This window comes from Cyprinodon tularosa, unplaced genomic scaffold, assembly GCF_016077235.1.
Source record: "Cyprinodon tularosa strain WSP-4 unplaced genomic scaffold, ASM1607723v1 ctg71, whole genome shotgun sequence".
NCBI lineage: Eukaryota > Metazoa > Chordata > Actinopteri > Cyprinodontiformes > Cyprinodontidae > Cyprinodon > Cyprinodon tularosa.
In genome coordinates, this window is record NW_024039463.1 from 2,361,591 (window position 1) to 2,378,610 (window position 17,020).

The 17,020-nt window shown below is 38.5% G+C and overlaps 1 protein-coding gene across 1 annotated transcript; it reads left to right on the top strand.

Moving 5' to 3' along the window:
* Positions 1-211: 211 nt before the first annotated feature.
* On the top strand, positions 212-15,891 carry gnrhr4 (gonadotropin releasing hormone receptor 4). Its single transcript, XM_038268755.1, has 3 exons — positions 212-785; positions 14,711-14,915; positions 14,995-15,891. Exons 1-3 carry the CDS (start codon positions 270-272, stop codon positions 15,456-15,458), a joined length of 1,185 nt encoding a protein of 394 aa, XP_038124683.1. The 5' UTR covers positions 212-269; the 3' UTR covers positions 15,459-15,891.
* The last annotated feature ends 1,129 nt before the right edge of the window (positions 15,892-17,020 follow it).

Consider the following 17,020-nt stretch of genomic DNA (forward strand, 5'->3'; position numbering starts at 1 on the left):
GAAGGTAATTATTATGTTTTAGGCGCACCTTTAATTACAAGCTTTTAGCAGCCAATTTCTATTAACATTCTGTTCTGATGTGATGACCTACAGATCTTTATTTTCTCATGTCGCACGTGATGCGTCAACAGGACTAAAAAAAAAAGACTATTAATGCTCTTATCGTTTTCATTTTTCCCAGTTTGAGCTCCAGCTGAAGATGTGGGATAAAAAGCCAGTCTAGGTGCAGCTTTCATTAGTTCCCGTCAGTCAAACCCCGGGGGTTCATTATGTTCCACCAGCTGATGGATCAAACTGTGAATGGCAGCTGTCAGGGAGCCACCTTGGACTGCAATAAGAGCGCTGATGGAAACGCGCTTCAGCTGCCTACTTTTTCCACCGCAGCTAAAGTCCGTGTGATCATCACCTTCACTTTGTGCGCGGTGTCTGCCGTCTGTAACCTGATGGTGCTATGGGCGGCCGGCAAAGGTGGGAAGCGCAAGTCGCACGTCAGGATCCTGATTATGAACTTGACGGTAGCGGACCTGCTGGTGACTTTCATAGTGATGCCCGTGGACGCGGTGTGGAACATCACGGTGCAGTGGCTGGCTGGGGACGCCGCCTGCAGGCTGCTCATGTTCATGAAGCTTGTGGCCATGTACTCCTGCGCTTTTGTAACTGTGGTTATCAGCCTGGACAGGCAGTCTGCCATTCTTAATCCGCTGGGGATCAGCGAGGCCAAAAGGAAGAGCAAAATCATGTTGACCGTGGCCTGGACCATGAGCGTGATCCTCTCCCTCCCTCAGGTAAGATGGAATAGATCTTAACTTAAAGTAATAGTACACCCAAAACATGATTAGCCTTCATTTTCTACTCACCCCCATGCTGAACAACACTCTGGAGTACTTTTTTGATATCTCAAATGCATCTGGAGATCTGGGAGGCTTCTTGTTGTCTGCTGACATTCAAATAATGGAGGTCTACGGTGCCCGAGACAGAAAGGTCCATAAAAGTCCACAAAAACGTGTCAATATTCCTCCATACTGCTCGTCCAATGTATTCCAATTGTCCTGAGTGGGTAGCATCCAGAATTTACTCGAAACGAAGTAATTTAGAATGTTTTTAGAGCATAAACAGTAGTGTATAGGATTTCCTGAAAGCGCGCACATGCGCGTTCACGAGCCTACGGAAGCCGGCAGACCAAACCAGCGCATTCAGCTCGGCAAAGAACTCCTGCTCTTCCTCAACACTGAAGTCCTCAGACATTTTTCTTTCGTTGTTTCTTTCTTTGCACAGGTAAACAGCACATTTCTTCTTCTATGCTTGCATTATCAGCAGAGCAGACGCTGAATGCGCACTTTCATCTGGTTTGGTCTGCCGGCTTCCGTAGCGTCCTGAACGCGCTGGCGCGCGCTTTCAGGATATACTATACACTACTGTTTATGCTCTAAAAACATTCTAAATGACTTCGTTTCGAGTAAATTCTGGATGCTACCCACTCAGGACACTTGGAATACATTGGACGAGCAGTATGGAGGAATATTGACACGTTTTTGTGGACTTTTATGGACCTTTCTGTCTCGGTCACCATAGACCTCCATTATTTGAATGTCAGCAGACAGCAAGAAGCCTCCCAGATCTCCAGATGCATTTGAGATATCAAAAAAGTACTCCAGAGTGTTGTTCAGCATGGGGGTGAGTAGAAAATGAAGGCTAATCATGTTTTGGGTGTACTATTCCTTTAACATTTATCTACTCTAGAAACACCAAAGCTCCCTGTTACCTGCTACAGGTGCCTTTTCATGAGTTCAAATATAATGAAAAAGTGCATCCATATCAGTTATTGAATTCAGAAAGTCATAATAATGACTCAGTTATTAAGTTCAAATTACATAATAATTAGAAAAAAACAATTCAAAATTTTGAATTTAGAAATATGGCTTTATATACAGAGGCGTAGCCAGAGTATTTTAATTAAGGTGGCCAGGCAAAAACCAATGTAGACTGAGGGGTGGCAGAAAGGGGATAGGTGCCAGAACCCAATGGCGTAACTATCGGTAAGCAGAGTATGCGGTTGCCTAGGGGCCCCCAACCTCTTAGGGGCCCTGTCACTGACACCTGCTTGGGCCCCTACATAATTGTGGACTAGGACGTCTCTGCAGATGTAATGGTGCAAAAAAATCCTCTTGAACCCACCTGATACAACATTAACTGACTGGACCATATTTATACCCAACCATATGACAGATTTCAACATGATGCTGAGCCGTTTAAACACGACCCAATAACAAAGCAGACAGTGGTACTTTTAATTACTATGTTTATAACTGTGTATAATTCATTACACGATTGGTAAAAAAAATACACTCATATAATATGTTTCAAACCGCAATAAAGATCTTAAAATAACAATGTATTTGAGTATTTTATTTTTTACACTACGACTTGGAATTATGGGTACTCCAGAGCGTAGATTAAAACCGTTACGTACAATGTGTTAGCGATGATTTTATTAAAGCAGTTATCTCTAATTTCACTGAAGAGTCAGAGGTGACTTAGATAGATGTTATTTTCTCTTCACCCCGTAAGACAAAATGTAGTTGTGAAAAGAGCATGAATTCTGTATTTATCATCTTTAAAGATAGTATATTCAGGAGCATGATTAATCAAAAGGGTTTTTGTTTTTTAAATAGTTGTCAATATATGAAGAATTAAAATATTAAATAAGTTAGAACATTCCACTTAAGAGTATTACTGCTGCCACCATCGGTATCAGAGGGAAGAAATGGTAGGGGTGGCCACAGGGGTGGCCAATGATTGGTTAAGGGTGGCCATGGTCATCATTGGCCCACCATCTAGCTGCGCCCCTGTTTATATAGGCCTAATTATGGGAGATGGGGCTGACTTCATACCAGATCGTCACTTACAGTCATTGCTACTGATGTGCTTTATCTTATAGATAATAGGTTGAAAAAAAACTGGTATAAAAATCTATCATTTTTATATATATATATATATATATATATATATATATATATATATATATATATATATATATATATATATATATATATATATATATATATACAAAAATGACATTGGCGATATGTAAAGTGTGTATTGGATCCCAATGAAATCTTATCCCCTACACCAGTTGCTGTTCTGTTTTTTGGTTAAATACATGTAAAACTGGTGTAAAATGTTACTCAAATAAAATTGCACAATACCCACCCAACATGTGATTTTAAGTAAAAGTTATTTAATTACTTTTTGTATGCAGAAATAAAAAGAGGAAGTAAAAAAAAGGAAAAGGGAAGATTTAGGTCTTAAACAATTTCATCTGTACAGTTGCAAAAAATAAGAGTAAAAATTCAAATCTTGAAATAAACTTAACTAATATTGGTTGATAAGATAAAATGTTAACTTGTCTCTATTTGTAAAGGACTCTATTTTGCATGTCTGTTTTACAGATATTTATTCTCCCATTCATAAATACCAGTACATTTACATGTGTACATATGCCATGTTGAGTTTCATGGTATACTTACACTGAAGGCCATTTTCGGTGGTGACTGATTCACATGCAATCCCCATGTAGAATGCAGCTCTAAATAGTGACTTTTTTTGGTGATTATAGTGAGAGTGACATCGCACCTTTGAAGGACGTTGAAAAATCTGAACTTGTGTGCCTTTGCACATCCCAACAACCAGTTAGGTTCTAGATGTGGCTGTGATGTAGTATGAAGAAACTCAGTGGAGACAAGCTTTTCAATCAAAATGGAAGATAGAGAAAATAATTTTGATGAAGTAGGGAATGCTCTCAACAAGTTTGTTGGAGGATTAAAAAAGGCGATTTAATTTAGTCCTAGAGGGACTGTTATGATGTCGTGATTCTTCACCCTCCCTTAGTTTCAGTGTAGAGACTATCCACCCGTCACCACCCCCTCTCCCCTACTCTTTGACAGGTGGTCATGTGCCTCCTATGTGTCTGTTCCTTTTCCCACTGTTAACTTCCAAAGCTAGCCCTAGCCAGCTGATGTATTTCCACTGCTCTGGTATGCGCTCTGCCTGATAGACTGCTCTGATCAACCACTGTTCTCATCTGATCTTCTGCTGTGGTACCTTAGCTCCATAGGGGGGTACATCCTAGAGCCTTGCCCTTGGTCTGCTGCTCTCTCTGCCGGGCTTCTGGCTCTGATTTCATGCTGCTCTTTTCTGAGCTCAAAACGTTACCTCACCTTATATCTGTTGTCCAGGTGACTGGTTCCCAAAGCAGCATACTTTCAGGGCCAAGGCAGAGTCCCTGCGAAAAAGTACCATCTATTGAGAATGGTGGACCAAGGGACGCTGGTAGCTGTGTTCACCTTTTCGATTTAAAGATAATTCTCTGAGACTCACTCCATAATATTCAAGTACATCATGTTGAGGTATAACAAACAATCAGATTCAATGATGTTGTGGAATCTTTCACGCGCTGAATAAATTGCTGATGCTCGCCAAGCAAACCACCAAATCAAATTGCATAAAGAAAATTTATTTGGCCTTGCATTAACTTAAATAAATAAAAGCTTAGAAGCATTAATTGCAAATGATTGAGGATTAGGTGCTGTTACAATAAAGCCCTTTTTGCAAAGGATAAGCATTTTCTGCTAACTCCATGTAATAAATAAATCAAAATTGATTTGCACAAGATGAGAGGAGGTGGAATGGGGTTGAGCTGTCTTTGAACTTTTTAAAAAATAACAGAGACAGCTATCATACATAGATATATAATAGTACTGGTGCTGGGTAAAATATTATGGCTAAAGTGACATGGGATTGTTGAGGCCAGGTCTAATGCTGAGAATATACTTTACTGAAGGAAACTACATCAAGCTTATTGAAATTTTAAGCCAGAGTTATCATGTTTTGTGTATGTTTTTAAATATTTTATATCTTTATTTTTTATATTATTTTTAAAGTTAACACTATGAGGCTTGAAGTTAATATTTTAATATTTTCATCACACTTTGAATTTGGCTCATATAGATTGACATAAACTATCTTCATAATTTTTCATTTCAGTACAATAAAATTATTGATCTACAGTATTGATGTTAAAAAATATAAAAAATATTACCCATGTTTCTGTCACATAGTTGCATGGCATTAAGGGGAGTATCAACACTTTTCCCACTTAAAGTAATGGCGATAAAGATATTGTATATAGCCTATATGCAAGTCACAAACACAAGCATTAAAGAATGTTGGTCCTGGAAATATACCAATTACAGTGTTTAAATTAGCCTGAGACGATGAGGCTGCTCTTCATCTAGATTAAGTCGGATGTCTGATCAGTTGCAGAATGTCTATGCCTCATCTGTGCAGACTCTCTGCAGGTTCCCAAACATTGGAGGAAATAGCTAATCAAGTCTCAAAGCACTTTAAGAAGTTGAAAGCTTAACAAAATGTTTGTCAATACTTGTAAAACAGCAGTGTTTCAGAGCATGCAATGAATCAGAAATAGCCTATAATAAGCAAGACATCTCTTATCCAAATCTATTAATTCAAACAATATAAATTAACTGCTAAAAGGTGATGAATAAAACTATTAAATGCAGGTGTTATGATTTTATGTTACTACACTTAAATATTTAGGATAGAAGAGAAATACTTCTTAACCCAATTTGATTTAATTATTGATTTTCTATCACAGCTCACCCAGATATCTTATTAAGACGCACAAATAACACATTGATGTTCTGTTTTCTGCTTTCTGGATAAAATGAAAAATTACTTGTTTACAATAAAACACTTATTAAATAGAGATATCTTCAAATACAGGTCAGCTAAAAGACATTTTAGTGTTACTTATTTATCATTTTATAGAACAGATTAAAGTTTACTCACATTTACTTTCTTTGCAGATCTATGTGTCTAGTCATGTATTTATCTATTGTTATGTTATGTTATCAATGGAGAAAGTGTAAGCCCACTTTCACAGGAACTTTCAGACTGTCAGTCAGTTCTGATGTCACTTACACTCTAAAAGTGTCCAAAGTACTGTACTATAATATTGGCATAGGCTGATCTTTTCTCAGTAGGGGTTGATTAACAGACAAATACCTACATGCGCTTTGGCATAAAGCACACCCAGTTAGTTTAGTTAAGTTTTCACTTGATTTCCATCCTTCCCCATGCTTGTGCGCATTACTATTCATAAAATACTACAAGCATACTGTAGAATACTGTTTTGTTTAGAGTTCATAAAGGTCATCCAGCAGTTCATTAATTAGTTCATAGCTTGAGCAAACACCATAATCTTTAAATCCCACCGCAAGCACAGTTCTTCGGGTCTATAAAAAAATGTTTAATAGCAACAGGTAGCAGGCAGCCCAGCCATCAACAGCTGATAAATACTCATGACCCAGTAACAAAACCCTTGAGGAGCCAACTGGGCATGTGCTGTGACACTTATTGTGCAACTAACCCCAATATCTATGGGTCTCAGCTACAAGCACATCCCCAAAACAGAACATAAAATGATAAAAGCACTCATAGAATGCAGATCATGACCAAAGTGAATGTAAAAACGGTTCCTTAAGATAAAGCACACCTTTAGTAAAAAAGAAAAGGTCATTAAGATTAATTTATATTTTTTAAGTAATCTTGCTAAAAAACAAACCACCCAACAAGCCAACACTGAAACATAACGCACTTGGCAAAGGCATTTATCCCCCCCCTGCTTGGTGCCTATTATGTATGTAAGGTCAGACTGGGTCATTACAGCCTTACATTTCAGCTCAATTTGAATTGAAGCCAATTTAAAACAATGCGTTTAAAAAAAAAATTTATGGGACTTATACAGAAACAAAAAAATGATGGATTTCTCATCTATGATCATTTTACACTAACAATAGAAGTGTCAGAGTTAAAGTAATTCCCAAGCTCACAAATTTCATAAAGAAGGATATTCCTTTGGTTAGCCTTTTGGCTAGAATACCATCATAAGTAATCGTTTGGCAAAGAGAGATGATCATTCGCCTCATTATATATGTGCTCGTCAGCTTGATTGAGAAATTACAAACAAGGGGTTTGTCTTAGCCACCAGCAAAGATCTTCTCTACCACAGGTAGCTCACTCACACCATAGAAGCAGCAAGAATCCAGAGATCCGATACGTTTGCTATATATGTTTTATTTTGAGTCCTACAAAACAAGCCTTCCCACACATGATAGGGTCTCTATAACGCCAATGGTCTGATGTTATGCTTACAAAGTGTGTCATTGATTTCTGTCTCAAGGAGTCTTGTAACATACATTTTTGAATCACAATATGCTTAAACCTGCTGTTTGACATGGAGATTGTATGTCTGGAACAGATTTGCACTAAACAAAAATATTAAAAGCAATATAAGAATTAGGAGAAGCAGACTGTTTATCTAAATAACTGACCCTCCAGGTAACACCATAATTGTCCACATAGACCTCGATGGCACTCCTTCCATAAGACATTCAGACACTTAAGAGCTCTGGGTAATCTGAACTACTGTTTGATTCAAAGGCACAAACAACTGCCATTACCTTTCCTTTTGCAATGAAGAGAGCCATACTGAGTAGAACACTAACCCTGGGGAGCTTAGCCAAAACCTTCTAAACTGGCTCTTACCAATTCCTCTTTCTGTGCAACTCTCTTAAATAAGAAGAGAGTATGAGAAATTGGCCCATTTGCAGGAGTTTGGTGCCATGTTTGTTATTAAAAAAATGCCTTTTTGAGCCGAAAGTTTCTAATGTATTGTGAGTTTGAGAATTAACATGCAACATCATTGTCAGAACGAGACATGGCAGCAGCATCCTACAGAAATTCTTTATTTTAACTACTTTTAGAGAAGATAGGCAGAGCTTATGGAAACGTCTTATTCCAGATTAACAACAAAGATGTAAATCAATGTGGTTTTGTTAATCTAAGCAAGGTAAATCTAAAATTGCCAATTCTCTCCCTACACACCTTCCACCCCACTTCACACTGGATGACGGCTGGGTTAATACATGCCAGTAAAAAAACAACAACAAACCACTCAAAAAACATATGTCTGTGATAAAAAACTGCTGACCCCTGAAAACCTCTCTAGTATCTTTATTCTTCAATAATTTCCTTTAAATCTATCACCTGTTTCATAGAGCCCATTTTGTTGTTTATTTTCTAACCTTTGACAGATCAAAAGAAACCAGTCTTCTGAAAACTATTTTACATATTAATGTATTGCCACAGCCTCTGAACGCCAAGACTTTTATCTCACAACAATCAGAAGAAAAAAAGAACAGCAACCTTGAATGGACATTTCAGATTTCTATGAAAGACCTTTTTCCTGTATTGTATTATCGTTGTTATAATTAAACAGTTTAACGCCACCCAATATCTAATCACTAGAGCAAAGAGGATTTATATACTAAATACTGCATTTGTATCACTTCTCAGTATCTCAGCTTTGGAAGGTCACAGTATCAATTTGCATTTTGCAAACAGAATGAGACAGCAATTAAAGAAAGGTCAAAGACACTATGTGTAGTTTGCACCTAGTGTTTGTGATTTAGTGGGCACTAAAATGAAGCCAATCTTTCTGCTTAGATACATCTAAATTAAAAATGATCAATAGTTGAACCTCCAATGTAAAAGACTGTGTTCCTTAATACAAAATATATATGAAATATATATGAAAAATTTTAACAAAATTTTAGGATTGCTTTTTCTCTTACTTCTAAGATTCTTAATTTCACGAAGATTGCAATCTGATTAATTTAACACTGACCAATAGCAAGTGCAAATCCAGTACAGCATTAAAGCAATAAATTCATTGCTAGTAGATACTTCAAACATCAAGGACAAATTCATAAAGGTGTTTGTTGTATGAGAGTAAATCAAGTTCATTTGTTCCTTATATTGAAAAGGACTCAAAGCCCCAGCTTTTCCTAAAATAGTCTCACTGAGCAAATAATGAGTTTCCATGTTGATGGTGTTTACCTCATTTAAATGTGCTTTCCTGGATACATTTAGAAAACGACAGCCCATATTTCCGTGCATAAATGCCATTTTGTAATCTATATATTACAAGAGTAAAAGCTTTGCAGTTTTTTTGACCAACAGAGTAGCCAATCTTATAAAATGAGAGTTATCAGTCTTCTGAAGGATAGTGGTGATTTTATACAAAAAAAAGAACCAACAAAAAAACAAAGAAAGAAAGCTACTGCATTACAAGGCTGAATTAACTTTGGACAGAAGAGGCACACTTAAGGATATTCTTTCCCACTCCACTCACACTTACGTAGGGATAAGTGGATTAAGTAGGGGACTGAACAAGCCCAAATGTGGTCTGCAATAGACACCCAAAAAACTGTGATGTGTTAGATTGGTAAAACACAGAACACTGACTGCAAAAACCTTTGCAAGAATCTTTCTTTCCCCTTGCTATCTACCTGAATAAAATAATGAACAAAATGGCTTGTGTTGCCAGCTGTGAAACAAAATAGGCATGTTCCTTTTTTTTTTTTTTTTTTTGTATATGTAAATGCTTATTCAATCAGGGCCATGGTGGGCCTGTCCCTATTTCTCGCAGTCTATGGGCAAGAGGCAGGGTACACCCTAGACAGGTTGCCAGTCTGTCGCAGAGCAACACAGAAACACAATGACTTACAATCATGCAAATACACGCACCTAAGACAAATTAGAGAGGCCAATTAAACCAACAGTGATACTTTTGGATTGTGGCCGGAAGCCACAGTACCCAGAGAGAACCCAGGCATGCACAGGGAAAACATGAAAACTCCATGCAGAACGTTTTTAATGCAAAGCAACAGTGCTACAAACTCCACCACCATGAAGCCCTCTGATAAAGATTTCACACATTTTTACTTAATGTCTGTATGCTGTGATCATCCGAAAATCAAATTCAAATTCTTAGAGAGGTAGCCATGTATTTAAATTTTTCTCACATTTCTGCCCTGCAGCTTTAAATTTCTCTAAAGGACACTGTGATAGCTGCCCTTAATTTGAAGGATCCCAAGTCGCTTCATTAAAAGCAACCTTAGAATAATGAGAAAGTTCAAATTTGAGATTGTGTCTAAAAAAATTAAGGAATTTCTATATTTAATGATTGAAATATACAACTCTCTCTTTGGCAAAAAGGCATTTCTTGTTAACAGTTAATCAAACATGTAAGTATTTATTTAGAATTTCATAAGTAACCCCTTTTAACATAGAAAAAAATCTAAAACTAAAACATTGAAAAAAAATTCTATCGCTTGAAACTATATTAAACTGATTTCAAATTTACCCTTATGATCTGTTAAGATTACTGTCATAATTTAAAAAGGTGTGAAGGATATTTTTTTTTCCTTTCAATAAAATGCATCTTAAAAGAAAAAAACATAAATAAAAAATGAGTATGAAATTGTACTGGTAATTTGTTTTGGAATTCATTAAGTTTTATTTGAATTAAAACATTTCTTATTCAGTAGAACATAATTTAGCTTAAAACAAGCAAATGTATTATGAAATAATAAACTATTTCTAGACCGGGCTACTATTGCTTTATATCTGACTGAATTGTTTAAATTTCTATAATTAGTTTACCAGTCTCAGAAGCTCAGTGTGTTTTTTGTTGTTGTTTTATTGTATTATATTATTATTATTAAGGCTTACAACTTTCCTTTTTTAATAAAGCTTATAGGTAGACTGGCTCAGGTTATCCTGAGCTATTTCTATAGTTAAGCTGCTACAGGCTTAGACTGCAAGAGGACATATGGACCCCTTTTCATCATTCTGTTTCACTCCATCTCTATTCTCCCATTCTGCAGTATTTGTAAGTTCACTCTCTAATTTTATGCCCCCTCTGCTTTTTCTTATCATAGTAGCTTAATCTGGTCTATTCCTGTTTGACTGTAACACCATCCTTGACAGAAATATCAGCTGTGCTGCTGCCATCAACACCTTTGTTTATAGATTGGCTTGTTTTTCAGTGTAGTTCTGTTTCGCTGACTGTGATTAACTGTATGGGCTCTCTTCATCCGACATGGGACCTGGCTAGAAGCTTGGCTGTGGGTTTCCTGGACAGAGCCGCCTGTGGAGCATGCTGACAGTTGCCTTTTGTATCTCTGCTTCTTTTTCTATGTCTGCTTCTGTCTCCAAGAACCCCAGTCGGCAGATGGCCACTCACGCTGAGCCTTGTTCTGCTGGTTTCTTCTTGTTAAAAGGGAGTTTTCCTCTCCACTGTCGCTAGAAGCATGCTGGGTGTGAGTGATTTCTTCAAGACAATGAGTCCATGCAATCAGCTGGTTTTCCTTAGATGATAAAAAAAAAAAAACTTTTGACCAATCTGACTGTATGATCTGGTTGAATTGTCTCTGTAAAGTGCCTTGAGATGACATGCTTTGAATTGTATAAATAAACTAAATTGAAACTGAATTTCAAGTTTTTCTTTTTGAGTTTTCAGTTCCACTTTGCCACTTTTCCACTTATGTCATTTTGTGTTTTCCAGCTAATTGGTTTCATTTCAATTTTGGGTCATTCTAGTTGTTTTCTGGTTGTATTTGAGTTCTTATGTATTTCTTGTTTACTCTCTACTTCCCCGTTATGTCAGTCTCCTTTCCCCCACCTCTCTTTTAGATCCTTCAGTCCACACCTGCTCCTATCAGTTGATAATTCCATTCTTTGTTCTGTTTGGCATTTTTTGCTCCTCATCTGCAGTTACTGTTTGCTGGATTCTCTTCATTCCCTCCTTAATCCATATCTTCCCTTTTGTTCATGTTCCTGTGTTCCCCTTGACCAGTTGTTGCCGCTACTCCTTATTAAATCTGCAACAAACCACCTCAGCTTCTGTCTCTGCATTTGGGTCCTTTACAAACCTACAACCAAACTGACAAATATATGCAGAGCCTTTATTTTTTTTGGGGGGTACTATCATCAACTATCAACTTTTTTCTGCACCTCTTTTTTTTAATTAGTGTTGCTCTTGACCTTTATTCAGCAGTAGCGTGATAGGAAGAAGGACAAAGTAAAAAAGGAAAGACGTGGTAACTGGCCTAGGGTTAGGCATTGATCTACTGGCTATGGTGCGTTTACTGACCCAAAGCACAATTTCTTAGACTGTGACAAAAATATAAGCAACTCACAAATCTGTACAACACCTAATAAAAATTTTGCATAAAAACAGGTTCAAATTAAAGGGACTGGTCATTGTAACTTTGTGATTAATGGGTTGCAATTGTGCAAATCCCAAAGAGCATTCTTGGACTAAGGGTCTTGCTTAAGGACCCAGGATGACTTGGTAAGATTTAAACTTGCAGTACTTCCATGGCACAAGCTCTTTGCTCCAACCACAGGTTCACCAATACATTTTTTTTTAATTTTATATTTATCCATGATACATAAAAATTACAATTAATTATGAATTACTTTAGGGGCTGCTCAGTTGCACAGTGGGTAGCACTGCTGCCTTGCAGCAAGAAGGTTCTGGGTTCGATTCCTGGCCCGGGGTCTTTCTGCATGGAGTTTGCATGTTCTCCCACAGTCCAAAAAACATGACTGTTAGGTTGATTGGCTTCTCTAAATTGCCCTTAGGTGTGAGTGTGTGCATGAATGGTTGTTTGTTCTGTGTGTTTCTGTGTTGCCCTGTGATGGACTGGCGACCTGTCCAGGGTGTACCCTGCCTCTCGCCCATTGACTGCTGGAGATAGGCACCAGCACCCCTCGTGACCCCACTCGGGACAAGCGTGTAAGAAAATGGATGGATGGGATGGAAGAATTACTTTAGTCTCTAAACTAGCAAACTGAGGTTCTTATAGAATGTAACAACCATAAATATAACATCCATGCTCTGGATTCCATGATGCCACCTGTGAGGAATAATGTGTTTTCTGGGTAGAAATTAAAGTCTTTCAAATATACAGGTGCTGGTCATAAAATTAGAATATCATGAAAAAGTAGATTGATTTCAGTAATTCCATTTAAAAAGTGAAACTTGTATATTATATTCATACATTACATACAAACTCATATATTTCAGATGTTTATTTTGTTTAATTTTGATGATTACAAATGACAACAAATGAAAATCTCAAATTCATCATATCAGAAAATTAGAATATTGTGAAAAGGTTCAAAATTGATGGCCCCTGGTGCCACACTCTAATCAGCTAATTAACTCAAACCACCTGCAAAAGCCTTTAAATGGTCTTTCAGTCTAGTTCTATAGGCTACACAATCATGGGGAAGACTGCTGACTTGACAGTTGTCCAAAAGACGACCATCAACACCTTGCACAAGGAGGGCAAGACACAAAAGGTCATCGCTAAAGAGGCTGGCTGTTCACAGAGCTCAGTGTCCAAGCACATTAATAGAGAGGCGAAAGGAAGGAAAAGATGTGGTCGAAAAAAGTGTACAAGCAAGAGAGATAACCGCACCCTGGAGAGGATTGTGAAACAAAACCCATTCAAAAATGTGGGGGAGATTCACAAAGAGTGGACTGCAGCTGGAGTGAGTGCTTCAAGAACCACCACACACAGACGTATGAAAGACATGGGTTTCTGCTGTCGCATTCCTTGTGTCAAGCCACTCTTGAACCACAGACAGCGTCAGAAGCGTCTTGCCTGGGCTAAAGAGAAACAGGACTGGACTGCTGGTGATTGGTCCAAAGTCATGTTCTCTGATGAAAGTAAATTTTGCATTTCCTTTGGAAATCAAGGTCCCAGAGTCTGGAGGAAAAGAAGAGAGGCACTTCATCCACGTTGCTTGAAGTCCAGTGTAAAGTTTCCACAGTCAGTGATGGTTTGGGGTGCCATGTCATCTGCTGGTGTTGGTCCATTGTGTTTTCTGAGGTCCAGGGTCAACGCAGCCACATACCAGGAAGTTTTAGAGCACTTCATGCTTCCTGCAGCTGACCAACTTTTTGGAGATGCAGATTTCATTTTCCAACAGGACTTGGCACCTGCACACAGTGCCAAAGCTACCAGTACCTGGTTGAAGGACCATGGTATCCCTGTTCTTAATTGGCCAGCAAACTCTCCTGACCTTAACCCCATAGAAAATCTATGGGGTATTGTGAAGAAGAAGATGCAATACACCAGACCCAACAATTCAGAAGAGCTAAAAGCCACTATTAGAGCAACCTGGGCTATCATAACACCTGAGCAGTGCCACAGACTGATCGACTCCATGCCACGCCGCATTGCTGCAGTAATACAGGCCAAAGGAGGCCCAACTAAATACTGAGTGCTGTACATGCTCATACTTTTCATGTTCATACTTTTCAGTTGGCCAACATTTCTATAAATCCTTTGTTTTTATTGGTCTTCAGTAATATTCTAATTTTCTGATATGATGAATTTGAGATTTTCATTTGTTGTCATTTGTAATCATCAAAATTAAACAAAATAAACATCTGAAATATATGAGTTTGTATGTAATGTATGAATATAATATACAAGTTTCACTTTTTAAATGGAATTACTGAAATCAATCGACTTTTTCATGATATTCTAATTTTATGACCAGCACCTGTATTCCAATGTGACCCGGAAAGCAGCAGCACCTGTGAATGAGAAGTCATCTCTAAGACTTCTCTGGGTTCTACAATTATAAGACATTGGAATCATAGAAAACATAGTAGAATGTGCAGCATTTTTCATATGTTAAAATATCCACATTGTGACATTTAATCCAAGCTTAATTTAGATGTTTTTGTCCTCTTATTTTACAGATTGTTATTTTCCACAATGTGACCATAACAGTGCCAGAGAACTTCACCCAGTGCACCACCCATGGCAGTTTTGTTCATCGTTGGCAAGAGACACTCTATAACATGTTCACGTTTACCTGTCTCTTCCTTCTGCCCTTGATTATGATGATTTTCTGCTACACGCGAATCTTTGTGGAGATATCCAGCCGCATGGCTCAGAATAACTGTAAGCAACAATTTTTCTTTCTTTATAGCTGTTGTCGTTTTAGTTTATTTCCTACTACAGAAATGTTGTTTTCTTCCAGCTCTGTCTAGAGATATCCACCTCCGGCGTTCACACAGTAACATTCCAAAGGCTCGGATGAGGACTCTAAAGATGAGCATTGTTATCGTGACTTCATTTATCATCTGCTGGACACCCTACTACCTGCTTGGACTGTGGTATTGGCTGTTTCCTGAGAAAATGGAGGAAACAGTCTCTCATTCACTCACTCATATGCTTTTTGTTTTTGGCCTCTTCAATGCATGTTTGGACCCCATCACTTACGGCCTGTTTACAATTCACTTTCGCCAAGGTTTGAGGAGATGCAGTCAAAATTCAAACATCCACACTGAGTTAGGAAATAATACATGTATTGTGCAGGTGTCTTGCTTATCGTCTCGCAGGCAGATCACCTATGACAGTCCGGGTAAACAGAAAGGGGTAGTTAATGCAAGCATCAAATCAAACAATACTTCAAGTCCTGTCATTTCAGTGAGTGAGGTTTAATGGCTGAAAGCCTTTCAGGGGGACAGGGATGTCTATCTATTAATGAATGTTAGCTCAGATTTGCAGTTTCTGTTCTGGAAAGTCTCATATCTTGTCTTTCAATTTAAAATATACTTCGAATGTCTTATTTTAGCAACACTTCAGTGAATGAAATGTTCAATGAAGTGATTCAGCCAAGCAAATGCAGAATGTAACATGCTGTTTTTGAAAAACAGGGAAAAGCTGCTTTCGTGAAGAGAAATCCCTCAGATCCAGACCCATGAGTAATAACATACCCGTGATGAACATCTAATTGCTAAAACATCTTTCTGTAATATTTGTGCCTACGTTTTGCAGATTCCTTAATCTTTATTGGTTTGGAAAATAAGTCAGTATCTTAAATATGGCGTGTAATATCAAATGCATATCTAATTTTTAGGTAGCGTTATTAAAAGACGACACTTAAGCATACAAAAAAAGAACATCACGCTTCTTTTCTATAATTCCACATTTGGTATTAAGGAGAAGCAAATATAGATAATGTATATGTATACATATATGTATATGTACCGTATTTTCACGACTATAAGGCGCACTTAAACGTCTTTTTTTTCCCTCAAAATGTGCGGTGCGCCCTATGGTGCGGTGCGCCTTATGTGTGTGGTAACTGCGACTTTTGAGACCACCTCATTGAGGAGATGATGAAAGAGTGGCTGAATGTAAGGAGACCAGGTGTTTTTTTTCCACTCATCACCATCGCTGTTAATATGTAACTCCATGCATGCCCATCTCACAGCTGATGTGAAAAACATGGGGAAACAAATTAACGCTGTGCTCGCTGTTCAACCGCTCGACATCGGTGTGAACCGGACCCAGCAGGTGCAGCAGAAGCAGCGAGTTTACATGCAAAGTCAATGGTTGACGCGCTTATAGGCGCAGCAAAAGGTCCTGCAGCGTGTTTTGGTGCAGCACGTCGGGAAGCGTTTAAGCATCTGACGCACCGCCAACGCGCTGCTGCTGCTCGAGATGGAAAAATTGAAGTTTTGCTGCTGGACGCGCCGCATCAACCAATCAGAGAAGCTGATCTGGGAGCTGACAGCGAGACAGACACAGCGCTCTGATGACATATGATATTAACGCAAATGAAAGGAGATGATGAAAGGCAGGTGTATGTGAGGAGACCAGGTGCTTTTTTCCACACATCACCATCGCTGCGTGCCCATCTCACAGCCGATGTGAAAAAAAAGGTGAATCAAATGAACGCTGTGCTCGCCGTTATCCCGGGGGGTCTGACAAAGGAACTTCAACCGCTCGACACTCAGTGTGAAGCGGCCGTTCAAAGTAAGGCTGCGAGCGGCGTGGGAGCGATGGGTGACAGACTGAGACCACAGTTTCAGGATATGTGGAAGGCAGCGCCGGGCAAGTTACGCCACCGTTTGCGGATGGATTGCAGATGCTTGGACTAACGTATCTGCTGGCTCTGTTGTTCAAGCTTTCGCAAAAGCCGGCCGGCATTATTTCTGAGGAGCCGCGCTGCACGGAAAGTGACTCTGACAGCGAAGAAGGGGAAACTGTCATGTCTG

Coding starts and splice junctions, on each gene's coding strand:
- gnrhr4 (XM_038268755.1), top strand. CDS start 270: ATGTTCCACCAGCTGATGGATCAAACTGTGAATGGCAGCTGTCAGGGA. Junction 786..14,710: donor TGATCCTCTCCCTCCCTCAG/GTAAGATGGAAT, acceptor CTTATTTTACAG/ATTGTTATTTTCCACAATGT. Junction 14,916..14,994: donor CCGCATGGCTCAGAATAACT/GTAAGCAACAAT, acceptor GTTTTCTTCCAG/CTCTGTCTAGAGATATCCAC.